Source organism: Vipera ursinii, assembly GCF_947247035.1.
Source record: "Vipera ursinii genome assembly, chromosome: 1".
Classification (NCBI taxonomy): Eukaryota; Metazoa; Chordata; class Lepidosauria; order Squamata; family Viperidae; genus Vipera; species Vipera ursinii.
The window spans coordinates 63,878,008-63,902,154 of record NC_139512.1 but is presented as its reverse complement, the minus strand read 5'-3'; the positions used below and the strand labels follow the sequence as shown (position 1 = coordinate 63,902,154).

General features: G+C 36.2%; 1 protein-coding gene across 4 annotated transcripts in view; it reads left to right on the top strand.

Moving 5' to 3' along the window:
• AVEN (apoptosis and caspase activation inhibitor) overlaps nt 1–24,147 on the top strand; it is a 136,142-nt gene that overhangs the window by 37,163 nt on the left and 74,832 nt on the right. For all 4 annotated transcript variants that reach the window (XM_083348134.1, XM_083348133.1, XM_083348136.1 and 1 more), the window contains exon 2: nt 53–224. In XM_083348134.1, the coding sequence (XP_083204260.1) occupies nt 53–224 (172 nt within the window). The remainder of the gene's footprint in view (nt 1–52; nt 225–24,147) is intronic.

Below are 24,147 nucleotides of genomic sequence, written 5' to 3'. Positions count from 1 at the left end.
AAACAAAAGCTAATCACAGTTATTTAATCATTTTTGCTGATATATGCTGAAGGCTACTGCTGAACTTGACTTACCAGAAATGGGCAAAGAAGATCGGGGAAGTTATTCAAGAAGAAAGCTAACCTCCAACTGGCACCGATATGAAGAATGTGAGAAAGAAGCACAAAATGGCAGTGGTGAATCTCAGCGTGGGACAGACTTTAGTGTACTGCTTAGCTCAGCAGGTAAGAAAGGATAATCACAAGCAGCAGTCAATTTCTATTGACTATTTGTCTGCAATTTGTCTTATAATACTTGTTTTTATAATAATGAATATTTGTCTTATAACATTTGGAATATTCCTCTCTTGGTGTTTGTTAACTTGTTAGTTAAAAGCCCATTACAAATTTAGAAGTTTAGTGCTGATCTTTTTTGAAAAAAGGTTTTGTTGTTCTTAGCTGCGAAGTTGTGTCCGACCCATCACGACCCCATGGACAAGGTTCCTCTAGGGCTTCCTGTCCTCTGCCATCTTCTGGAGTCCATTTAGGCTCACGCCTACTGCTTCAGTGACTCCATCCAGCCACCTCATTCTCTGTCGTCCCCTTCTTTTATTGCCCTCAATCTTTCCCAGCATTAGGCTCTTCTCCATTGAGTCCTTCCTTCTCATTAGGTGGCTAAAGTATTTGAGTTTTAGCTTCATGATCTGGCCTTCTAAAGGGCAGTCAGGGTTGATTTCCTCTAGGACTGACCAGTTTGATCGCCTTGCAGTCCAAGGGATTCGCAGGAGTCTTCTCCAACACCATAGCAAAAAGGTTAAGAACCCAAGAAATGGCTTTAGATCTAGTCTGTAAGAGTAATCTTAGGAGACAAGTGGAAGAGCTGCAGCCAGGCAGAGATCAGTCAAGAGACCGACCACAGAAGGAATAGGGGTGGAGAAAGGATCTCAAAAGGTACTCTCCCAGAAAGTAAAGTCAAGAGAGGGGAGAAATGCTCTCAGACTTGCAAGGTTTTGGTACTATGACCCAGCAATAAAGGTAATATTAGTATTTATGTCCCCCCCCCGTTTGGATTTCCTTGAAGGGCTGATGGTCCATTGACTCATTTATGTTGGCATAATATAAACAGCATTTTTAGGAGAGGAAATACAAGTCCTATAATTGCTGCTTCTGATCTGTTATTAAACACTGCTTATTCTCTTAATTGCTAAGGCAAAATCATACATAACAGTAAGCAAATGAACTTGTTTTGCAACTGCAATGCGGAACAGCAACATGCTAGTTAAAGGAAGTGGTTGCCAAGTGAAAAAAAAATCACATGATTGTGATGGTGCTTACAGTTTTACACAGGACAGCATATATATTCACTAACTGTAACAGTGAATATATGACAGAACGAGATGCTGTGAGAGTCGTAAATGTGGGCATCGATTGCAAAATTAATTTATCATCATCATTGTAACTGTAAATGATCACTGTCTGAGGCAATCACTAAGTGAGGATGACCTGTAGCGCTTAGGGACGAGACCACTTTTCTTTCTTTTTTTTCTTTTTAAAAAAGCCTTATAAATACTCAAGATGTTTGTACAGAGCATGGTCTGAATTAGACAACAACCAATTTCATTGACTATTCAAGAGAAACAGACAAAGCAGGCAACTCCCATATTTACTTTAGATTTGGGAAGGGAGATGTATTTGAGATATTTGGTATGCTATTTTTATTGCATGGTCAGTATTGGCACCGTTGTTGTCATGGTTATCCTTTATTCCTATTACCATCAACGGTGTGGCCTTATCCTTGCCACTAATTCCACTGAGAGTATTCTGTACTAGATAGAGTAGCTTGGGCAAAAATGCATAAGTGCAGCAATAGAGAGTTCAATGAAGAGGTTCGTTTTCAAGTGACCTAGAAGCTTAGTTGAAACAAGAGAAGAAAATATGAGTTCTCTGCCCCTCTTTTAGCTGTATTGATCCTTGGAACAATGTTTCAGTGCAGTGAAAAGTGGATTGAATCAGCAATGCAATACTTCTGAGTATGCTCTTAGCTATAAGAGAGAGTGAGTGACTTTTTATGGTAGTTTTTAAGTAGTTTTTAAGATACTCGCTGTAAGGTTAAGCCATTTCAGCTTTCTATCTGGATAGAAAGTATGTTTCTAGGTTATGAGAATGTCTCTGCTTTTTTAAAATTTTATTTTAAAGATCTTTAAAGAGACACCTTGATGGAAGTAATTTTTGATCTTTCCCCCCGGTGTTGTGGTAGTATAGTACGTTAAAAAAAAACCTGATTCCATTGTTTTGGTATGGCATATATTTGTAATTGTGGTTTGCTGCCACTAAAGAAAACAGGTATTAAATAAATTGCCTGATGTGTTTTCTTTGTTTGATGTCTTTACTCTGCTTCTCTAGGCTCCATTATATTTCCACAAATTCTTCTCTAATAATTTTTAATGATATCATATGGATTTGGCTTATACATTTTGGATTTACAAAAATAATTCTCCTCACATATCCTTTCACTTTGGGCCAGAATAATAGTGAACCTGAAATTTTGCTAGGGGAGTCAAGGAAGATGTGGACAGTTTTCCATAGATTAATTCAAAAGAAAACATTGCAGATTTATTGTGTATTATGGGTGAAGGCAAGGGGATAGTGATAGTAAGAGATCGGAAGTGAAATAATTAGGGGGATTATAATCTTGCTTTTTCTTTCTCAATTTTCTGCTATGATAACAAAATATAAAGAATATTTAAAGAAGTGATGGAAATCTATATACCTTGTTTTAGTAACCTACACCCCTTCTACTTAGGGTTCAGTTATCATATCTTAGTTCAAAATATAATAATAAAGGGAAAATGAGGTTGAAATGGACTTCTGCTCCATCATTTCAAGGAGGAGAGGGATGAGCATTTGGTAGGTAGGTGAATGTCTGCAGTGGGAGAGCTTCTGTATCCATGGAGATTCTCTGTACAGAGCAATTTGGTGTAGTGGTAAAGATGCTGGTCTAGAACCCAGGATATTGAGTTCTAGGTCTCCCTTAGCCATGAAAACTAGCTGGTTGATTTTGGGTCAATAATTCTCAGCCCAACCCACCTAACAAAGTTGCTGTGGGAAAAGTAGAAAACAGGAATCTTAGGTACCGTATACTCAGCACTTTGAGTTGTATATAAAAAGGATAGGATAAAATAATAATAATAAAATTCACTATGTATTACACTCCCTTGGAGATATTGATAGATTACACCTGCCTTGGAGAAACCGAGGCAGAGGTTTACTTCAAATTGAGCAAGCTATCAAAGAAAACATGCATTGGCTGATAATGTGAAAGAGCCAGGAACAAGCACTGAGGCAAACTAAAAATGTAACTTAAAATGTAACATGCAGGAAACACAATATGAATATCGAAATAATATAATTAGAATGTGAACAGAATGCTGGCAAGGAAAAGCATTACATCACCTTCTACAAAAGATCAAGGGAAAGTAGATAAAACGTGGCAATTGCTACAAATGAAACATTAAAAAAAAAGAAACAGGGCTTGATTTTGGCTGCTCAAGAACTAGTTAGCTATTCAAACTAATGCAATCAAGGCCAGAATTTTAAAAAATCATCAACTGATTCAAAGTACAGATTGTACAAGGAAGCTGAAGAAACAGTAGATCATATACTTATCACATGCAAAAAGGTCTCACAAGCTGATTATAAACAATAATATAGCACAGTTGCCAGAATGATTCACTGGAATATCTGGAAAAATATCATAATCCAGTAATGAAAATTTGGTGGAAAGATGTAGTTGAAAAAAATAATCGAAAATGAGCAAATTAAAATATTGTGGGATTTCTGAATACAAAGTGATCAAAATCTTGGTTGAAAAGAAGAAAATAATTGATAATTGATGTGACAATACCAGGGAATAATATAATGTAAAATAAAGAATAGGAGAAGATCACAAAAATCAAGATCTGAAAATCAAAGTTCAATTTATTTGTTTGCGGTCACAGACCAAAGTACAAGTACAACAAAAGAAAAACATGGAAAAAGTAAAATCATAGACAATTGGACACCAGAAGCCTTGGCTGAGGGGAATTACAACATTCTCCTCTAATAGTTACAGCTCTTAAAAAAAATTTAGAGACCTGAGAAGTAATATATGAGGAGCCTTCCCCTAAACAATATAAGACCAAATTACTAGCATTGGGACCAGAAGGGTCTATTTTAAGGAGACAGTAATTTAGTTCTGCCTGCTTTATACATAGGGCTGTATAAAAAGACATGCTCCACAGTTTCAACCTCAGCCCTGTCACAGGGGCATAATCGCTCGCTAATCGGGAGCCTCTTAAATCGCCCGTCGAGTAGTGCTGAGGGCAAGACATTGCAACGGGCTAGAGAGAAGACTCCTATACTTGGGGATAGTTAGTGTATAGAAGTATGAAGCCATCCTCAGTCCATAATTATTAAATTGGCTGAAGATCAGAGGGGAGCAGGTTTGGTTAGCTCTGGCTCTTAAATATTGCAAATCTATGTCTACAAGCCGTTGGACTACCCTAGATTGGGCACCCTTAAGGCCATAATCTCCCAAGGCATCACCCGAAAAACCTAGCAAGTGGAATTTCTTCGTCAGCTCCCTCTCCCAACGAGAAGTATGAGGGTAGCTACCAGGGACTGCCGAGAAGAGCACCCGAAACCACCATTTAAAGGTGTTGATCCACGCCATGCATTCGATTGAACGAATGCCCAGTTCCAGGTACATCGGAGCAAAGCCAACACAGGGAGGGAGACCCAGTAGTTTCCTAAGAAAAACAGCTTGGGTTCTTTCAATACAATCCTTGAAGCCCCGTATCCATATGGGAATTCCGTAAACAGTTTGGGCCAAGGTTTTGGCTTTATATACTGCTCAAAAAAATAAAGGGAACACTTAAACAACACAATGTACTGTATTTAATAGTAGGATGTCTTGTGTTCCCTTTATTTTTTTGAGCAGTATATATACACAGAGCAGAAGGGATGAACTGGCCGCCTTGGGTAAAGAAAAATCTTAGAATCTGCTGATGGCTACAGGAAGCCGAATTCAGCACCTGGGTTCGATGTCTGGTCCAAGCACCGGTATTCTGAAATTGAATACCTAAATACTTGAAGTGGAAGATCTGCCTAACAGCATTACCATTAATAGCCCAGTTGTATAACTTCCGGGCTCTAGAGAACACCAATACTTTTAGATTTGTTGTAATTAATGGACAAGTGGTTCTCGGCACAGTAGGACCCAAATGCAGAAAGTAATCTTTTCAGTCCTAGTTTTGATAGTGATAGAAGGACCGCATCATCAGCACATAGGAGAAGCGGGATCTTCGTAATTGACAGCTTTGGGGCATGGGACTCAATACGTCCAATGTAAGAGGCCAAATCAGATAAAAATAAATTAAACAAAAGAGGAGTAAATTAAACAAAAGAGGGAAAAATCAAAGTTGAATGATTATGGCTTAAACCGGCAGTGGTGATCCCAATGGTTATTGGCACACTGTGTGCCATACTAATAAGCCTTGCGTGATACTTAGAAAATCTGCACATTGACAAAGTTTGTTTCTGTCAGTTACAAAAGGTCACACAATTTGGTTCTGTACATACACTACACTGATATATTACAACATCCTAGATCCTTGGGAAGAACTCAATGCATCTGAAGGCCAACACCAGTTAAGGAACTGGCAACTGTGACTTCACATTTTTGTGAACAAAGGATAGTGTCAATACTTGAAGGATATAGAAGAAAAAGCTGATTTAAAAAACCCACACGGAGTTGGTTTAATATCAGGAGATTTAAATAAAGAAACAAAAGGCTTTATTTTAGCGGTTTAGGAATAAAGCTTTGTAAACTAATTGCATGAAGGTGCAAAATTCAGCATGTAACAAACAACAGCAAATGTTACCTTTGTAACAAAAAGAATGACACAATTCACCTTTTTTGCTAGAGCAAAATTTCACAAACTTTCTACAAGGAGCTTCATGACCAAGTTGCCAAAATTATTCATTAAAATAAAACTACTGAGAAGTTTTGGAAAATGAGCGGGTTAAGATTTTACAAGGCTTTTAAGATTCAAACAGAGAGACATCTTATTTAAAACATGCCTGATATTGATGAACATGCCAGCTATTGAAAAGAAGAAGTCTGGTTCAGTGATGTTGCTATTTTGGGTGACACCAAGATCGAGGAAAAACAATTGAAAAAATTATGAAATACTGGGACTTGCAGATCAAAGTTAAATGCTTATTAAAAAGAAATTCATTCTTATACCAGTTGTGATTAGAGCCTTTGGAGAGATACCTAAATGATTTCCTTGCTATCCAGAAATCCTGAAGTTATCAGACCTGAAAACCCTAATATTTTTTTTAAAGAGCATCCTTCTTGGAACTGCCTATATTCTTTGATGGCGACTTAATAATTATTAGGTTCTTATTTAGGATTTGAATTATTAACTTTCTACCAGTCTTAGACTGTGAATATAACTGTAGATTACCCATACATAAGACAGAAAAATCAGGATTTTCACTTTGTGGGAAATTTCCCATAAATGGGGAAACTCTCCATTGCAGATGTTCATCCTCTATGAATGGAAGTAAGTAAGCACACAATAAGACTAACATACTGACTGAACTGAACTAGAAGTCTAAACATATTATCTGGAAGCACGAGCCCCTGAACTTAATTGGATGTGCTACAGAGTAAGCATGGATAGATTTCCTTGTGTTTGCAGCCCAGCACAATAGCCTCTATTGACTTGTTTCTTTTTTTACAAAGAGAAAGAAAAATTGCTTCATGCTCTTTTTCCACTGTTTCCACTGCAGTTTACTAAATTGCTAAATTGATTCATCCCCAGCAGGGCATAAAACCTATGCGTATTTATTTAGGAAGTTTAAAAAAAACCCACTTAATTCAGTGGTTCTTACTACAGAGTAAAGATGCTTGCTGTGCCCAAATGTCTGTAATCTGTTTTGTGGGTGCTTATATCCTTTTTCTTCTATGTATAATCTAGTTTTGGAATAGGAGAGTGCCCTAAATTTAGAGCTGTCGTCTTTAAATATTTCAGGTCACTGATTTATTCATGCAGTTTATATAGTCTGCCTGTCTCATTTTTATGTGACGTTTCCCACATAGATAATCCAACTTATTGGTTTTATCAGGTTGATGAAAGAATAAGCAGTTCTGCATCAATAAAGTCTGATCAACACATGCTAAGACATTGCAAGCTGCGCCTTTCATGTAACAGCAGTTTCCCCTTGTGATTTTCCCATCTACATCTATCTGTAGTTTTAATTTAACAGGAACATGAAATGTCAACATTTACTATTTATTTTAATGAAGATCTGATATTAATTTTTTCTCCAGATTAATAGATATGTTAATACTTATTAAGTGATTACTTGTCAGGTCTATTTCCGTTCAAGAAATTGAAGCAAATATGTATTATGGTTTTTCTTGTTTTAGAAGGAAAAAAGATCACAGACTCTGCAAATTAAAGAAAGGGGGGGTAGAAAGGAAAGAATATCTCATGTGCCAGTAGGAATTTCAATTTCTGTAAGCCCAGTGCTGTGTGTTCTGAACAAATTTTTTATCCTTGTGTTACTAAATAAAAGCTAGATTTCCATGAGGTCTCTTGTTTAAAAAGTCTGATAAGGAGGTTGGCTACAGAAATTGTCATGGTTCTCTGAGGGAATTTCTTGATACTTTTGATGGACAGCTTTGTTTCAGATATTTTTTCTACAAATTCTTACACATTCTGCATTTACAAATTCTTATCCTGCAAGATGATCTTTGAGAAAGATAAGATGACTTTGAACAAATGAAAATTTATATGACTGCTCTTGGAGTGATATTCTGTGAAATATAAAATGATAAATAAATACAATTACAAGTCACTATGATTTTATTTATAAAATGTAGAGGACACCCCTCTTCTCCCAGTCGCAAAGACTCTAGGTGATATATGAGATGAGCAACAATCCTAAAGCCTTCTAGAAAAGTCAGTATTGTAAAAGCTAAGGGACTGTAGGGAACCATGGAAATGGCCAGGAAGCAAATATTTACAAATATTTAAGTAAACTAAAGGACAAAAGCATTTCTTAAGTCTTAGGATAGTTTTATGGAGAGATTCAGGCTGACTTTTCCCTACCTCATTGGTCTTAAGAGGGAGGGGAGGAAAAGTGCAATCAATCCTGCAATATTTTGTTACTATAGACTATCTCAATAAAGTATAGTTCTAGTCTTTTTGTAGGAGTAGTTTCTTGATATCTACCTTGTAGAGTTCTTTCTAGAACATCACAAAAGTGCAAGAACTCTTCCATCAGAGCAAGTTGTGCCAGAAAACAGTAGATTGTCAGAGAGAATACTCATTTACAAACCCCCTCATATTGTACCTTGGTAGATACAGACTTTCAACAGGTATTCTCTATTTGCTTGGCTTGGATAGGCAGAGTAGTCTGGGACAGGTGGATTTACAGATAGCCAGGTCTTTAGCCATATCTTTAGAAGCAATAGACACAACCCTGAATTATGTTTGGGAACATACTGAAAATCAATGCAGCTCCTATAGCAAAAGCATTATGTGGCAGAAATAAGACTATCCAGTTTTCATATGGTCAATTGCATTTTGCACCAGTGGAAATTTCCAGGTGATCTTCAAGGATAGACCTATTTAGTAGACCAGATTACATCATCCAGGTGTGATATGGCTTGAGTAATCTTTGGTGCCTCTTATTCTCAATAATTGCACTTTGTGCATTGGCAAAAGCTAGCTGAAGGCCTTCCTGGCCAATGACTTCATCTGATTCTCAGGCATTTTATTTGACCTACTTGGGATCAAAAATAATCCTGCTAACAGATAGGATCACTGAAGCAGACATTTTTGATCACCACACTATAATTGGTTTAGAATATAGCCTGTTCTTTCCCTTCTGGATTTCAGGTGAACAGTTAAGGCCTGGAATGTTTTACAGAAAGGGAACATAGTATAATAAAGGTTTTAAATTGGTCTATGTAGGATTCTGTATCTTTTTGATAATTTTCTTGTTAATTTTGTCAATATTTTACATAAGTTTATATATTTTTGAGAGTGTTTCTAGTCAGTGAAACTATGTAAATTGCTAGATAGTTAAAATCTTTGGGCGTGGGCAACATACAAATAAAGTAAGTAAATAAAAATAATATACTAATTCAAGAGCATTAATTGTATCTGATAATGGTCTTGCAATGCTAAAAATGTTATACTTTATTTAAAACAAACTAACCACTGCAAATTATACCTCTATATTTTGTTTTCAGTTTTGCTAACTACATATGTTTCAGATGTTTTTCATTCCAGTTTTACCGTAGATTATACAACTGACTAAAGCAAGGAAGAAATGCCAGATTTTCATTTTCAGCATATGCAGTAGAAAATCATTTATCACAGGGCATTTGAAGATAGTTTGACGATGACAATGATTATGTGCTGTCAAGTTGGTGTCAACTCTTAGCAAACACTTAGATTTTCTCCATGAGAAGATAGTTGAATATAAACAACAAAGAGATTTATAGACAAGAGTAAGAATGAGTTGCAAAGCAGATGGTTATAAGGAAATTCTTGTATAAAGAGAGAGAGGAATGCAGACTTCTCCTGATAAAAATGATGAGCTAGTTGCTTAAATTATATATTTCAAACTGTGAGGTTTTTTGTTTATATATTATTTATACATATTTTTAATATTTTAATTTAATTAAAAAAGCAAAGGCACACAAACATTGCCATTTGTATTATGAAATATTTTTCAAGAATACAGTTGAATAAACCATGCTAATTTTAAAAAGTAAATGACTAGATGCTAAATAGTGTTTTGAAGCAATTCATTCTCTCCGATTGGTCATGTTCAATTCTACTTAAGATTTTTCTGAAATACATACTCCAATACATTTACTTAGGATCTGCTTGTATTTAGGATGATGGCGATATAAAATATTCTCTCCTCCTCTCCAATCCCTAAACCTGTTGGCTTTTTGTGAAAGCTGTTCATTTTTTCAATTAAGATATAGAGATTTTATTTGCTGTTTCTGGTACCAAACCTTCAGTGGATTTATATTTTCTGCTGAGAATTTGAGATTATATATTTTGGTTTCTTAGCTTTGTCTCTTATCTCTTGAGAGTTGAATAGATTCTCCAAGCTTTGACATAAGATATTTTTTAATAGTCTTGATAGTATGAGAGGCCACAAATATCCTTGTGTTTCAGAATTAATATCAAAAGTCCAGATACTTCAGTTCTCACATACTAAATATGTATGCCCTAATAATTCTTATGCAGTGGAAATAAAGGGCTACATTCTATATATGTAGTCTTATACCAACTATAGCACCTCATGACAAAAATAATAACAATCATCAATAAGAAATACAAAAAGGCTGCATAGTGGATGTTGTAGTATCTAGAGACAACAGAATAGAAGCAAAAGAAATGGAGAAAATCACAAAACGCAAATATCAGAACATAGGAGTAGAATGACTACGGCAAAAGAAAGCAAAGATAATACACGAACAGTCTTGGGTGCAATCACAAAATATCTGCAGCACCACATTGGTATTAACAAAAATCCCATCTGTTAATTGTAAAAGGCAGCTTACTTGCTGGACAATATGTTTAACACCATTAAACAACAATATCTGCTTATTACAGATCCTTGGGAAGGATTCAATAAGTGGAATCTATAAATCTGGCTGATTATATCACCAACTATTATACATCAATATTGATTGATTTGTAATGTGTTAACATTTAGAAGCAGGGCATCTAGATTAGATGCTCAGTACTTAGCACAGACATAACTTGAAGGTAGTTCTTGCAAAGACTAAAGTCACAAAATTATTCAGAATTATTTTTTAATCAAACTAGATTCTATACTTTTATTATGGGCATCCTCTGAAGCCTAACAAACACAAGAAAAGGCATAATTTAATTTAATTTAATTTAATAATTTGATTTCTATACCGCCCTTCTCCCGAAGGACTCAGGGCGGTGAACAGGGCAATACACAATAAAAATCAGATACAAAAATTAAAAAACCATTAAAAACCAATTAAACATCATGCCCATAAAATCAATACATATTAAGTTAAAAACTAATTTTAAAAAACCCAACCCCACCCCGTCAGACCAGGCCAGCTTTTTCGAAAAAGAATGTTTTAAGATCGCGCCGGAAGGAGCGAAGGTCGGGGGCCGTCCGGAGCTCAACCGGTAAGCTGTTCCAAAGGTCTGGCGCGCCCACAGAGAACGCTCTCCCCCTGGGGGTCGCCAATCGGCATTCTTTGATCGGCGGCACCCTGAGGAGGCCCTCTCTGTGGGAGCGCACTGGACGGAGGGACGTATAACATACAATTTTTCCCAAGTGACTGACCCAAAATAATTCAGCTCGGTGATTGACCCAAGTGATAGGTTGAGTACTGTTATAGTATACTATTATATTATTATGCCTCTCAAATTACAATGCACAAACATCAGCCTATGTTGTAGAACTGATATATGTACATAAAGGAAAGATTTTCCATAATTCTCAGAAACCATCCTGTTTTATTTCAAGGCATAGTTTCACATTATTATTTCTAATGCTTTTATCATTTTTAGCTATATGAATTGTGGATGAAATACCATCTTCCAATATTTTTTTAAGTTATGATAATGATGTCTTATTTTGTCTTTTATGTAATATATTTGGGAATTTGGGACTAACCAGCATGCTATGCAAATTGTGTTTTTATGTATTATGTCTTCAAATAAAATATGAATAGCAGTTGATGGTATGAATAAAATATATTTGATTTTATAAGGAGCCCTGCACAGTTCAAACAATCTACTAGCTATATAAATTCATTGATTTTGGTATATTGTAAAAATTCAGGAACTCCCAAATGGGTAATAATTTAAAATAATTTTCTTTCTGTTCATTTGTGTCTGATTTTCAAAGACTTCTTAGAAAAATCCCTGCAGTTTTTCTGGTAAAGTTTTTCAGAAGGGGTTTGCCATTGCCTCCTTCCTAGGGTTGAGGGAAAGTGATTAGTCCAAGGTCACCCAGCTGGTTTTATGCCTAAAGTGGGATTAGAACTCACGCTGTCCTTTTTTCTAACCTGATGCTTTAATCACTACATCAAACTAGCTCTTTAAACAATTTAATTTACAATAAAAGAAACAGTAGCTTCCTCTGCAGAGCAAGTATCAGTTCAGATGGCCAGTTTTGTAAAGTTGCCATGTGCCCGCCAAGCATGATAACTTGGGTTTTTCCCAGTTATTTTTAAAATCCCACTTTCATTATTTGTATAAATAACTCAGTGGTGACACATACCTAATATTCCTTCATCTTCCTATTTTCTCCACAACAACAACCACCTTCTGATGTAAGTTGGACTGAGAGAGTGTGACTGGCCCAAAGTTGTGTAGCCAGCTTTGATACCTAAAGACAGAACTAGAACGCACAGTCTCCTGGTTTCTAACCTGGTGCCTTAACCACTGGACCAACCTGTCTCTCCTTTGAAAGCAAACATAAAACATAAAAAAATACACTTCATATTGGTGGCACAGTGGTTAGAATGCAGTACTGCCGGCTACTTCTGCTGGCTGCCAGCAGTTTGGCAGTTTGAGTCTCACTGGCTCAAGGTTCCATCCTTCCAAGGTCGGTAAAATGAGGACCCAGATTGTTGGGGGCAACATGCTGACTCTGCAAACCACTTAGAGAGGGCTGTAAAGTACCATGAAGCGGTGTATAAGTCTAAGTGCTATTGCTATTTCGGAAGAAGTTATTTTACACTGTATTTAGCATTTCACTGCATCAAAATGATAAGCCTTTATGATTTTGGAGGGTGCTTCACTTCAACCAAAACCCTCTCCAGTGTGTCCCTTTGCATGCTTCATCTTCTGTTTATGTTTCACTTGGGTCAACAGGATTGTTTCCAAATAAACATACATTGAAATCCTCATGTAACCAAGTGAAATATTTTAATTAGCATTCTTCAGTGAGTGTGTGTGTATTCACATATACATAAAAGTGAAGCAGATTTGTTGTTTGGCTGGCATGCATATTTGTTGTATGACAAGAAGGTAGACAACGTGTTTAGAGTGCATATTTTAAGACAGGCATTGTTGAGAGTTTGGAAGAAGTATAGACATAAGTTAGATTGTAAGATACCACTGTGGGCAATTCCAAAACACGCAATAGAAAATATACATGCTGGATTCAAACATGATGTGACTACGTACAAGGAGATCCTAAGCTTGGAAAGAAATGTTTGGTGTTTGAAATCATATAGCCTCTTGCGAGAAGAGAAGGTTGTTCAAAATTGGTTTCAATATACTCAGTTACGGGCCAGGTGGAAAGAAGACCAGAAAAATGGTTTTACAATGACTGATGAAAATTTGATAAAGCAAATCAGAAATCAGGGACCAGCACATATTAAACGGATATATCTTGCGTTGATAGAGATTGATTCAGAAACAGAACTTGTTAAGGATTGTATGATAAAATGGGCCCAAAACATCCAGGAAGTTATTACAATGGATACGTGGGAAAAGATTTGGGTGAGGAATGTAAAATTTACACAAGCTCAAAATCTAAGAGAGAATTTTTACAAAATGTTTTATAGATGGCATTTAGATCCTAAAAAGCTTGCAAGTATGTATCCGAATTATCAGCCTAAATGTTGGAGGTGCGGTGATGAAGACGCAACATATTTTCACATATGGTGGACTTGTAAAAAGGTTAAAGCCTTTTGGATAAAAGTCTGGTGGAACATGCAGAAGATTTTTAAACAGAGGATAAAGTTTTGTCCGCAACTTTTTTTGTTGGGAATAATTACAGATGCTACAGTTGTGGACACTAAGTTGATGCTGAATTTAATTACGGCAGCAAGACTTTTGATAGGTCAGTACTGGAAGAAAGAGGAACTGCCGACCATAGAAGAGTGGACCTTAAAGGTTTCCGACCTGGCTGAGATGGCGAAGATTTCGGCCTATTTGAAAGATCACTCGCAAGAACGCTATATTATGGAATGGAGAAAATGGATTGAGTTTATCCAGAACAAGTATAGGGTTAAGAAATTTCATGTAGCATTTGAATAAGTCTTCTTTCTTTTTTTCTTTTTCTATTTTGGTTTTTCTATATATATTTAATATTACTAAGGTTTGTTTTATCCTATATAAGCTAGAGAGTGATGGATTTTAGAGTTTATGGTTGTTAGTATATGGTTGTTTATGATTGTTTTTTTTATATATACTTTGTATTTAGCTCTGGGAAGTCGGGGGGGGAGGGGGGAGAGGTAGGGGGGGAGGGAGAAGGGAGGGGGAGGGGGGATTTTTAAAGAAAAAATTGTATGTTAAAACTTTTCAATAAAAAAAAAGTGAAGCAGAAAGATCTGTTGTGTAAGAAGAAAGTATCTTTTGGACATTTGGACTCATTGGCAAAACTTTTCAGTCATGCTTAATAGGCTATTTGGCTAAAATTGTGGTTATAGTTGTTGAGAAAAATTCATTATTATATCTTTTTGGGATTTAAACTGAAAAAAAACCTGATCTACATTTAGGTTTCAAATAGTCTTGACTAAACTGCATTAACCCTGGTAAACCAGAATTCATTTGACTTGAGAAAAATTTGGGAGTACATAGAGATAGAAAAAATTCAGTGCAATGCTAGAGGGCAGAAAATACAAGTTGTGAAATGATTTAGATGATTTCCATAGTTATATGAACAAAAACATTATTTTTTTACAAAATCAATCAGTCTCCTTTAATATATATCAAAATATTAGCAATTTATAAGGAAAAAAAATCAGAAATTGGCAATTGTAGGCTGGAAAACCATCTGTTCAACATTTGCTTTCTAAAAGTTCCCAACATTACATACTTTCTTTTTTATCAAGCAAGCTGTTCCTTTTTTATACATTTTGTTGTGCTAAATGCATGAAATGTCAAAATTTATTTTTTTTGGCACTTAACTTAAAACTATGAGTTTGGAAGTCCTGTGATTTCAAAGAATGTATATCTTTACTACTTATTTTAGCAGATTAGACTGCTATCTTGCATTAAATGATATTCATTATTGGCTGAAAATGCAAGGAACTAATTTTAATAACATTATACTGTTTGTGTGTGTGTGTGTGTGTGTGTGTGTATGTATACATATACATATACATACATACATACATACATACATACATACACACACACACACACACACACACACACACACACACACACATATATATATATATATATATATATATATATATATATATATATATATATATATATATATATATATATATATAAATATCTTAGAAATCTGTTCTTTCTTAATGATCATTTGTCTTCCAGAATTTGTTTTACTGTCTGAACATGAGGAGAGGAGATATATAGCTGGAATGATCAATGTCATGACATATTAGATGGATGTGATCCTTAAATAAAAGTATTGTTTTGAAAAAATGCCTTTTATTCAATTTACTGCATTTTAGGTGATAAGAATAGACAAAGGGCCAACTGATTCATTGTTTTGTTAAAGAGCAGTCTCATAATTTTAAGCATGTACTATAATAGGCTCAGTTTAATAGTCTGAAAGATAAGCATAGCCCTTTCTGGAGCTTAGAGGATATCTGTTTAGGAGTTATTCTGACTTTTCCCTTCAGAATGAATTTATTACTATAACTAGCCTGGTGTTTTTTTTTTCCCCTCAAGGCTGGTTGTTAATGTTCTATTTGTACTTAGCTTTCTGCCAATTTACTGTTATCAGCATGTCAGAATAAAGCATAAAATATTTAATTGCAGCAGTATTTATGATAAATCATTCATATTTTTTGTTGTCATGTGCTTTTATTTTAAATATTTATTCTTTAGATCATATGCCTACTTTGGTTAATTTTCCCAGTAGAGTCTTAGAACGTCTTCTAGAGCCATCCAGCCATTGGTACTGTCAAAGTGACAATAATGGTGGTCGGATTTTATATCATGTCACCTGGCTGAATGATTTTGTGAAGATTCTAGAAGTTACAAGAGGAGAAAAGCTTTTAGTTTCAGGAAGCCTTAAAACCCTATTATACTACTTTTAGACAAAAAAGGTGCCTTCAAAATTCAAGAAAAAGACACACAGTCAGCTTTACCCATGCTGTTTCTGTCAACTACATGGCATCCTGTTAGTGAAGAATCGCATCCACATATATAGATACTTATCAAATCCCTAACCTGAAAGTGCTACAAATAGTCAGATTTTTTCATGAACTAAAATGTTGAAAGCATGTGAGAAAGGAAGGTCATCTGATTCACCTCCTTGTAAAGGTTGAAAATGAGTCAGTCAAATGTGTCCTTTTTTCTGAGAGCCTTCAGAAATTCTTATTTCTTTTAAATAACAGCACAAATCATCATTCAGATCAGAAACTTACTCTTCTGCAGTCTATATCTAGAAAGTACTGAATACCTCATAATTTTTACAAGGGAAACTATTCTTTAATATGTTTTTTTACTATACTCCTTATGTTTTGTCTTATTTATGTGTCTTCTGGGCTTATCACTAAAAACTAAAATATGTTCAGGGACATCCATTTGTGGGCATCAGAAAAAAAATGAAATGGCAGTCAGAACCATTTTTTCAAAGTTACACCCCTTTTTCATGTGTGCCCACATTGAGCATACTTGCAAAATAGTGGGCCTTGCCCAATCCTGATTGCTATCTTGATTTTTCTCACTCTCCCTGTTTAGGTTCCCATTTCTAACCCTAATGTTAGATATGTTAGTAATCGTAACTGCCATTAATGATTTATTGGCATCAAGTGTTGTTTCTGGCATGTCAGTGTTGTATAAGCATGTTGTATTCATTACTCACGATTAATACATGAACATACCTACATGTCGCTTTGGTTCCATATTATACATCTAATTCATGGCAACAACTATAGTACCACATAAACCTATACAATATGTCTAACTGCTTTCTGTTAGCCAAGGTGTAGAGGTGGAATATTTTTAGGATCCTCTTTCCTAAATTATTCTGTACATTCTGCACAGAAACAAAATCGAAAATGTTCCCCGTTATAAACAATTTTAATGAAAAGTTAGACCTGGGATTTGGGATATGTTATACAAAGAAGAATCTAGTGAAGTAAAACAAAACAAAACAAAACAAAACAAAACAAGGGAAGCATCTCTTCCATGCAGAGGAAATTTCATTTCCCTGATTGGAGAGTAAAGTGTATAAGGGGCATATAGTCAAGGCTATGGTCTTCCCAGTTGCAATGTATGGCTGTGAAGGTTGGACCATAAGAAAGGTTGAGTGCCAAAGAATTGAGGCCTTTGAACTATGGTGCTGGAGAAGACTCCTGCGAGTCCCTTGGACTGCAAGGCGATCAAACCGGTCAGTCCTAGAGGAGATCAACCCTGACTGCTCTTTAGAAGGCCAGATCCTGAAGTTGAAACTCAAATACTTTGGCCACCTAATGAGAAGGAAGGACTCACTGGAGAAGAGCCTAATGCTAGGAAAGATTGAGGGCAAGAGAAGAAAGGGACGACAGAGAATGAGGTGGCTGGATGGAGTCACTGAAGCCGTAGGCATGAGCTTAAATGGACTCCAGAAGATGGTAGAGGACAGGAAGGACTGGAGGAACATTGTCCATGGGGTCGCAATGGGTCAGACACAACTTCACAACTAAATATAACAACAATGTTTTCTTAAGATCAACGTCTTATTTAATTTACAAGTCTAGTTTATAACCTAAACTTCACTGATGCAGGAACATGTTAAATAGAACCAGCAGCACTTTATATCACTTTGGTTGATGAGGAGCCCTAGGGTTATTTTATTTATCTATCAAATTTACTTGGCTACCCATCTCACAAAGAAGTGTCTCTGGATAATGTACAGTAGAACATAATTAGAACAATAAATATATAAAACAGTCTTTATTAAAAATGTAAAAAGTACAAGGCACAAACAAAAGAGTGAATATTAAACACAATGATACAGATGTCTTAGAATGTTGCAGGGCTTTGGGGACTCCTAGGAGTCATGACATAGATCTTGAGGGACTTCTGGAACACTGATACAGATAAAGCTAACCTCACTTCTGGGGGCGGGGGAAGAGAATGTTCCTTAAGATAGGTGCTATGACAGATAAGTGTTACTTCCTGGGACCTGACATATGCAGTTTCTCAACAGACCAGCAGCATGCCTTCTCTGCCAGATCTCATGGAATGGGTAGGTATAATGGAGAAGAGGCAGTTCCTCAAATAACCCAACCCAAGCCATGAAGGACTTTAAAGCAGGGGTCCTCAACCTTGGCAACTTTAAGACTTGTGGACTTCAACTTTGCTGGCTGAGGAATTCTGGGAGTTGAAGTCCACTTTAAAGGACAATACCAGAAGCAGATTAACAACCAGTACAACTCATGGAGCAGATGTGTAATATCTGCTCTTCTAGAGTCTTCTATAATTGCCACGCTGCCGCATTCTATACCAGTGAAGCTTCCAGGGCAATCCATATAGAGCACATTACAATAGTTAATAATGAGCTAGTTAGGGCATGAGTGACTGTGAGAAGAATCCCTCAATCTAGGAATTGACACAGTTTGCGCACAACATAAAGCTGTACAAAAGACTTCCTAGTCACAAGTGCTACCTGTTTTTCAAACAGGAGTTGTGAAAACCCACAGTCCAGCACTCAAGCACTTAACTCTCCATAGCATTTTCTTTCTACTCAGTTACCAGGCAAAATGGGAATGCCTTGTGGGTTGGGGGAGGGTCCTGCTAAATTGATGAAGACCCTTTGGTTGATAAAGACTTGTTTTCAGGTTATGTTCCAAGAACTTTTTCAATCATCTATAGCTTTGTCCCACATTTAAGCACAAGAAGAGAGCTAGTTTCGTGTAGTGGTTTAAGCCATCAGGCTATAAACTGGGTGACTTTGAGTTCTAGTTCTGTTGTAGGCATAATGCCAGCTGGGTGTCCTTGGGCCAGTTACTTTCTCTCTGCCCTATGAAGAAGGAGACTGGCAAACCACTCCTAAAATGCCAAGGAAACTTCAGGGACTTATTTGGGCATTTGCTAGGAGTCTCTCTCTCTCTCTCTCTCTCTCTCTCTCTCTCTCTCTCTCTCTCTCTCTCTCTCTCTCTCCCTCCCTCCCTCCCTCCCTCCCTCCCTCCCTCCCTCTCCCTCTCCCTCTCCCTCTCCCTCTCTCTCTCTCTCTCTCTCTCACACACACACACAAACACACACACACACACAAATAAGAACATCTTAAATACCTTTTCTAAATGTCTGTTGAAATTGAGATATACACAATCCATAGTATCCTCCAATAGGCAATAATATAGAAGGTAAGAGTGACTGGTAAATGTGGGTGTTAGGGCATTTTTTTTCTCTTAAATGTTTATAATTCGGTACTAGGAGTAAGCCCAGATGAATTCCTGGGGAGCATCTTTTGAATAGACATGATAGGGTTGTGCTGTTAGTATAATAAAGACAGACAATCTGGACTAGATGTTTTAATATGCTCAGTTCATATATATATATTGGAGGTTGTTTACAATGCATTTCATTTTGTTTTTAAATAAATAAAATGAGCAGTGAGCATAATTAAATTTAAAATGATGAATTAATATGCAAATTAGACTTTATTAATCAAGCATTTTCACATTGTTCTACAATATGGTCCTGTGTTATACATTTTTAAGGCACATTTTCTATCTCTTTGCATTGATATATGCAAATGTTGCAGTCCCCCTTTGCTTTCACATCTGTTAAAATTGAATCTGAATGCTTCAGTCTGGAACAGGGAATTTTACTTTTCCTTAATGAGTATAATAGATTATGTGAAGCACAACATGTTCTTATTACTGTTGAAAGAGCAAATATGATAAATTATTCAGTATGAATTCTGAAGTTGTGCTGAATACTTTGTTGTGACCCGTGCCTCCTAAGCAACTATGATTCAGAAATAAACATAGTTTTCAGTAAGACTGCTCTAGTGTCGTGTTGTTTCTTTTACTACCCACCTGTCCTCTCATTCATACCACACTTCACATTAATTATCCATTCTACTTTCACGCTATTTCATTTTGTCAACCTCCTCTTCACCTTTGTAACCTTTGAACATCACCCTGCTTTTTCATTGTTTAATTTTGAAAGAGATGAGATAATAAAATGAAGACCAAATACTTCAGATGAGAGATCTAGCAATTAATATAGAATTTATACATCATTTATGATAAAAATATTGCTAAAATAAATGTAATAACATCTATAAACATCTAACCTGAATGTTTTAAATTGTTAAATTTGTATAAGATACAGTATACAACTGAAATGGGATAACTTTTGAAACTAAGAAAAGAGAAAACTCCATCAAAAGTTTTTAATTTAAATAGGACAGAGACAGGACCATAGACCTTGTAGTCTGTGTTCAAATTTAACGCTACTCATCACATCTAGTAATTAATAATTAATAATAAATTACGATTTTCAGTTACGTAGCACTATTCAGGTTCATTGCAGTTGCACTTAAGATATTGTATAAATGTTTTTTTTGCTTTGTACTTTCAGGATTTATTGCTGAATACAGGCGTGGAGGGTGCCAGGTCAATAAGGGACACAGAATAGAAAATAAGTACCAATAGAAGAGAATATTTGTGTCTCAGAATTGAACTGTGGGGGCCTTGGTACTCTCTGAGCTTGGTTGTTTTCTTGCAGATGTTTCATTACCAAACTAGGTAACATCATCAGTCTGCAAGAAAACAGCCACGCTCAAGGGAGCACCAGTGACCCCATAGAAAACAAGTAAATATTAAAAATCACGCCTCTTTTTTTCTTGAAGGCAGAAAGTTCTCACTGTTTCGACTCTTGAGACATAGTACAGTAAAGATTAGTTGTGCTGGCAAAGTTTGACCTGCCTAAGAACATAAGAAAAATCATTTTGTGTCATGTTAACCTTCAGTTTAATGGATTAGATAAGGGGTGTCAAACTCGCAACGTCATGTGATGTGTCGCAACGTATCGTGACTTTTTTGCCATTGCCGGCAATGGGGTGGGTGCGGTTTCGTTATTTATTTAATTCCATTTATTTTAATTTATTTTAATTCCATTTATATCCCGCCCTTCCCCGAAGACTCAGGGCAGCTTACAAGCTTAGCAGTTATGATGCATCCGGCCCACCGGCCTGTAGTTTGACACCCTTAGATTAGATAAAGAAGGGGTTCTGCAAAGACAATTGGCCATTAAATAACAAATGGTCTGACAACTTTTCCCCACCCTCAAAATGTAAACCTCACTTAAGGATTAAGAAGTTGCCCAAGCTATGAAGATTCAAGTACTGCTTCTGCCATCAAAACCAATTGGACAACTACAAATAGATGGATCAGGGACAAGTAGCAGACAAGGAAAGAAGTAGGTGGTGTGGATCAGAGTTTGAAAAGACTTAAAACAAAAAGATTGTCCAGGATTCTAGACCAGGCTAATCCAGAAGCCATAATAGTTTCCAGAGGCAACAAAGAGCCACAAAGGTACAGTAAGTAGCAGCCTAGATGATACCAATTGTGGTGACTCTGAATCGAGAAAATTGTCTGTTAAATCTGAAGTCTACTAAACCATTAAAGTCCATTAAATCCATTAATATACTCTATGTAAAATGCCCATTTTAGAAGAACATTTTCTGCAGTACAACCTCCATGTTAAAAGGAGAAGCAATGGCAATAAGTAATCACTGAACAACACAAAAGAGTGAAAAATAAAAATAACCAAAGCCACTCATCTTGGCTATAGGAGGGTTTTTTTTCCTCTAATGCCTTCCTATGCCTGAGTAGATGGCACATTATCTGCATGATCAACTTGCCCTGCAACAGCTGCCAGAAAGCAGCCCATATTTGGCACTGAATTAAGTGCTTCCAAAATAAAGCATGAGTAGCAGTAGCATTCACACTTTTGCATTTCAAAATGTCAACCAACCAAAGCTCAGCATAAAAAAGAAAGCACAATTGTTTATTTCTTACATTTAGCACTATCAATCTAAAGTGTTGCTAATGAGCAGCACCAGGAACACTTGTGATATGGGCACTGCAAGTATGGAAACTTCCTGTCTGCTCTTTTATTGGCTAATATTTGATGAATGAATGAAATCCTACCAATGCCGTTGCAATTTAGAAAGCAAGCCATTCGTGCAGCTTTATTTTTTGTCCTTGGGTCAGTAGAATACAAATGTGGGTTTTTTTTCTGAAGTAATGGTCCAACTCTCAGTGTACAGGTGTTTTATCTTGAGGTTGCAATGTCCAAGGTTAGCTATTTCAAGCTTGAAACATTTGACATACTCCTACTAGCCCTCTGTTGCCACAGTAACTAGCTTGATGCCAATGGAATACTCACAAGTAGAATACAACCACAACATTATCCTCTCATTCATGTCCCTCAACAACTGCTGTTAAAGAATAAGTTACAGAGTTGACTATTATTTCTATGTAAGAGTTCTACAAGTCTGGAGTATTCCCTGGAAATTCTTAAGTTTTGCCAATTCCCAAACAATGAATGGGGCTTTTACAAGTTTTGGTTCCCACTGTACTGTCATTTCAGAAATAATAACTGCATTTTGGTGTGGCAGGCAGAATGAAGGGAAAACATTACAAAACAGAAAGCTTTGGCAGTTTGGGAAAATAAAAAAAAGCAAAACTACTTCACAATTATATACACTCTATTCATTTTACTGGGCTTGTTAAGGTCAGTGGACCTTACTCCTAATGCACATTAATCAGTATGAATTTGATTTTTTTGTAATTTACAATTCTTGAATAATTATTGCATTTATATCTGAATTGTAATATTTTGTCTCATATAAATCTACTGTTGTTTTTCTTTACCATACTTTTAATTATTTGTCATTTAATACATGTTTCAGATTTAATTTTTGAGTTACATCCTTTTGGATTGCACCATTAGGTCAGTGATGCAGTAGCACAGGGGTGTCAAGCTGCCGGCCTGTGGGCTGGATGCATCATAGTGAAACTGTGCCCACCCCATTGCTGGCAATGGCAAAAATGTCACAATACATTGTGACATGTCACGTGACGTTGCGAGTTTGACAGTCCTGCACTAGAGGAGAACCAAACTTTTAGCTTCTTGTACTGGACAAATTCTGTATGTTGGTACGGGATGGTACTGCTAATAAGTATTCATAATGGAGCGCATCTTAGCTTCTTCTGTACCTTTTTAAGAACAGCTAATTTTCTTAACTGAAAAATTCAGTGATGTGCTATGGCAACTGGTACTCTCTGTCTCCTCCCCCAGATATACTTATGGTGTGAAACTGAAAAAAGAATGAAGAATAATAGTGGGAGAACATACACTTACAGAAGGACAGTGCTATTTTTTAAAAACTGGTAAATATAGTAGCAGTCGGATTTACTGCCTTTTGTCATCTAACCTAAATGATTATCATTAATGTATCTCTTATTAAACAGTGTCTCTCTGGGTTGTCAAATGTAACTCAGCACTGTGATTGCAATAAAATTATGGATAGATACCTTGTGCTATTTGACTTTCCATTTTTTCCTCATCTAAAGCAAAATACCCATTGCAGTTCTGTCAACAAATCCACATTAATAACAAGTTTTCCCAGGCTTCACAGTGTAATTGTTCTCAACAGAAGTTGCTCATAAACACTGGATTTCACATCTGAGGTACCATAAAATATTCTATCAGATAGTTTCAGCAAAAAGCAGATAGATTTTTAGATATTTAGGCACAGTTGTTTATTTAACATGATCACTAGGTAATGATGTGTTGATAGTTTGCTACTAGCTGATCATTTCATAGGTTAGTGGCCCAGGTTGATTACTTGATGTTTTGTTGTTACAGCTAATCAGAGCTAACATTATTAGGTGCAATGAACCAGCTGCAGAGTTCTAGATTAGGGCCAATCCTCACTATTTTCCTTCTTCTCCAGGAGTGGCAAGTTACTGAGCCTAATGGGAAGCAGTCAACATGACTTCTGGAACTTTTATGTTGGCCTTACTCTGGAAGCAAAACAGCAAAACGGCTGCCTAATTTGGCTGTGTATTATCCTGATACCTTGTTCAGAGAATCACTCAAACTAAGGCTTATACACCTGCAGTAAAGGAAACAACATAGTTCTTTAGTGTACA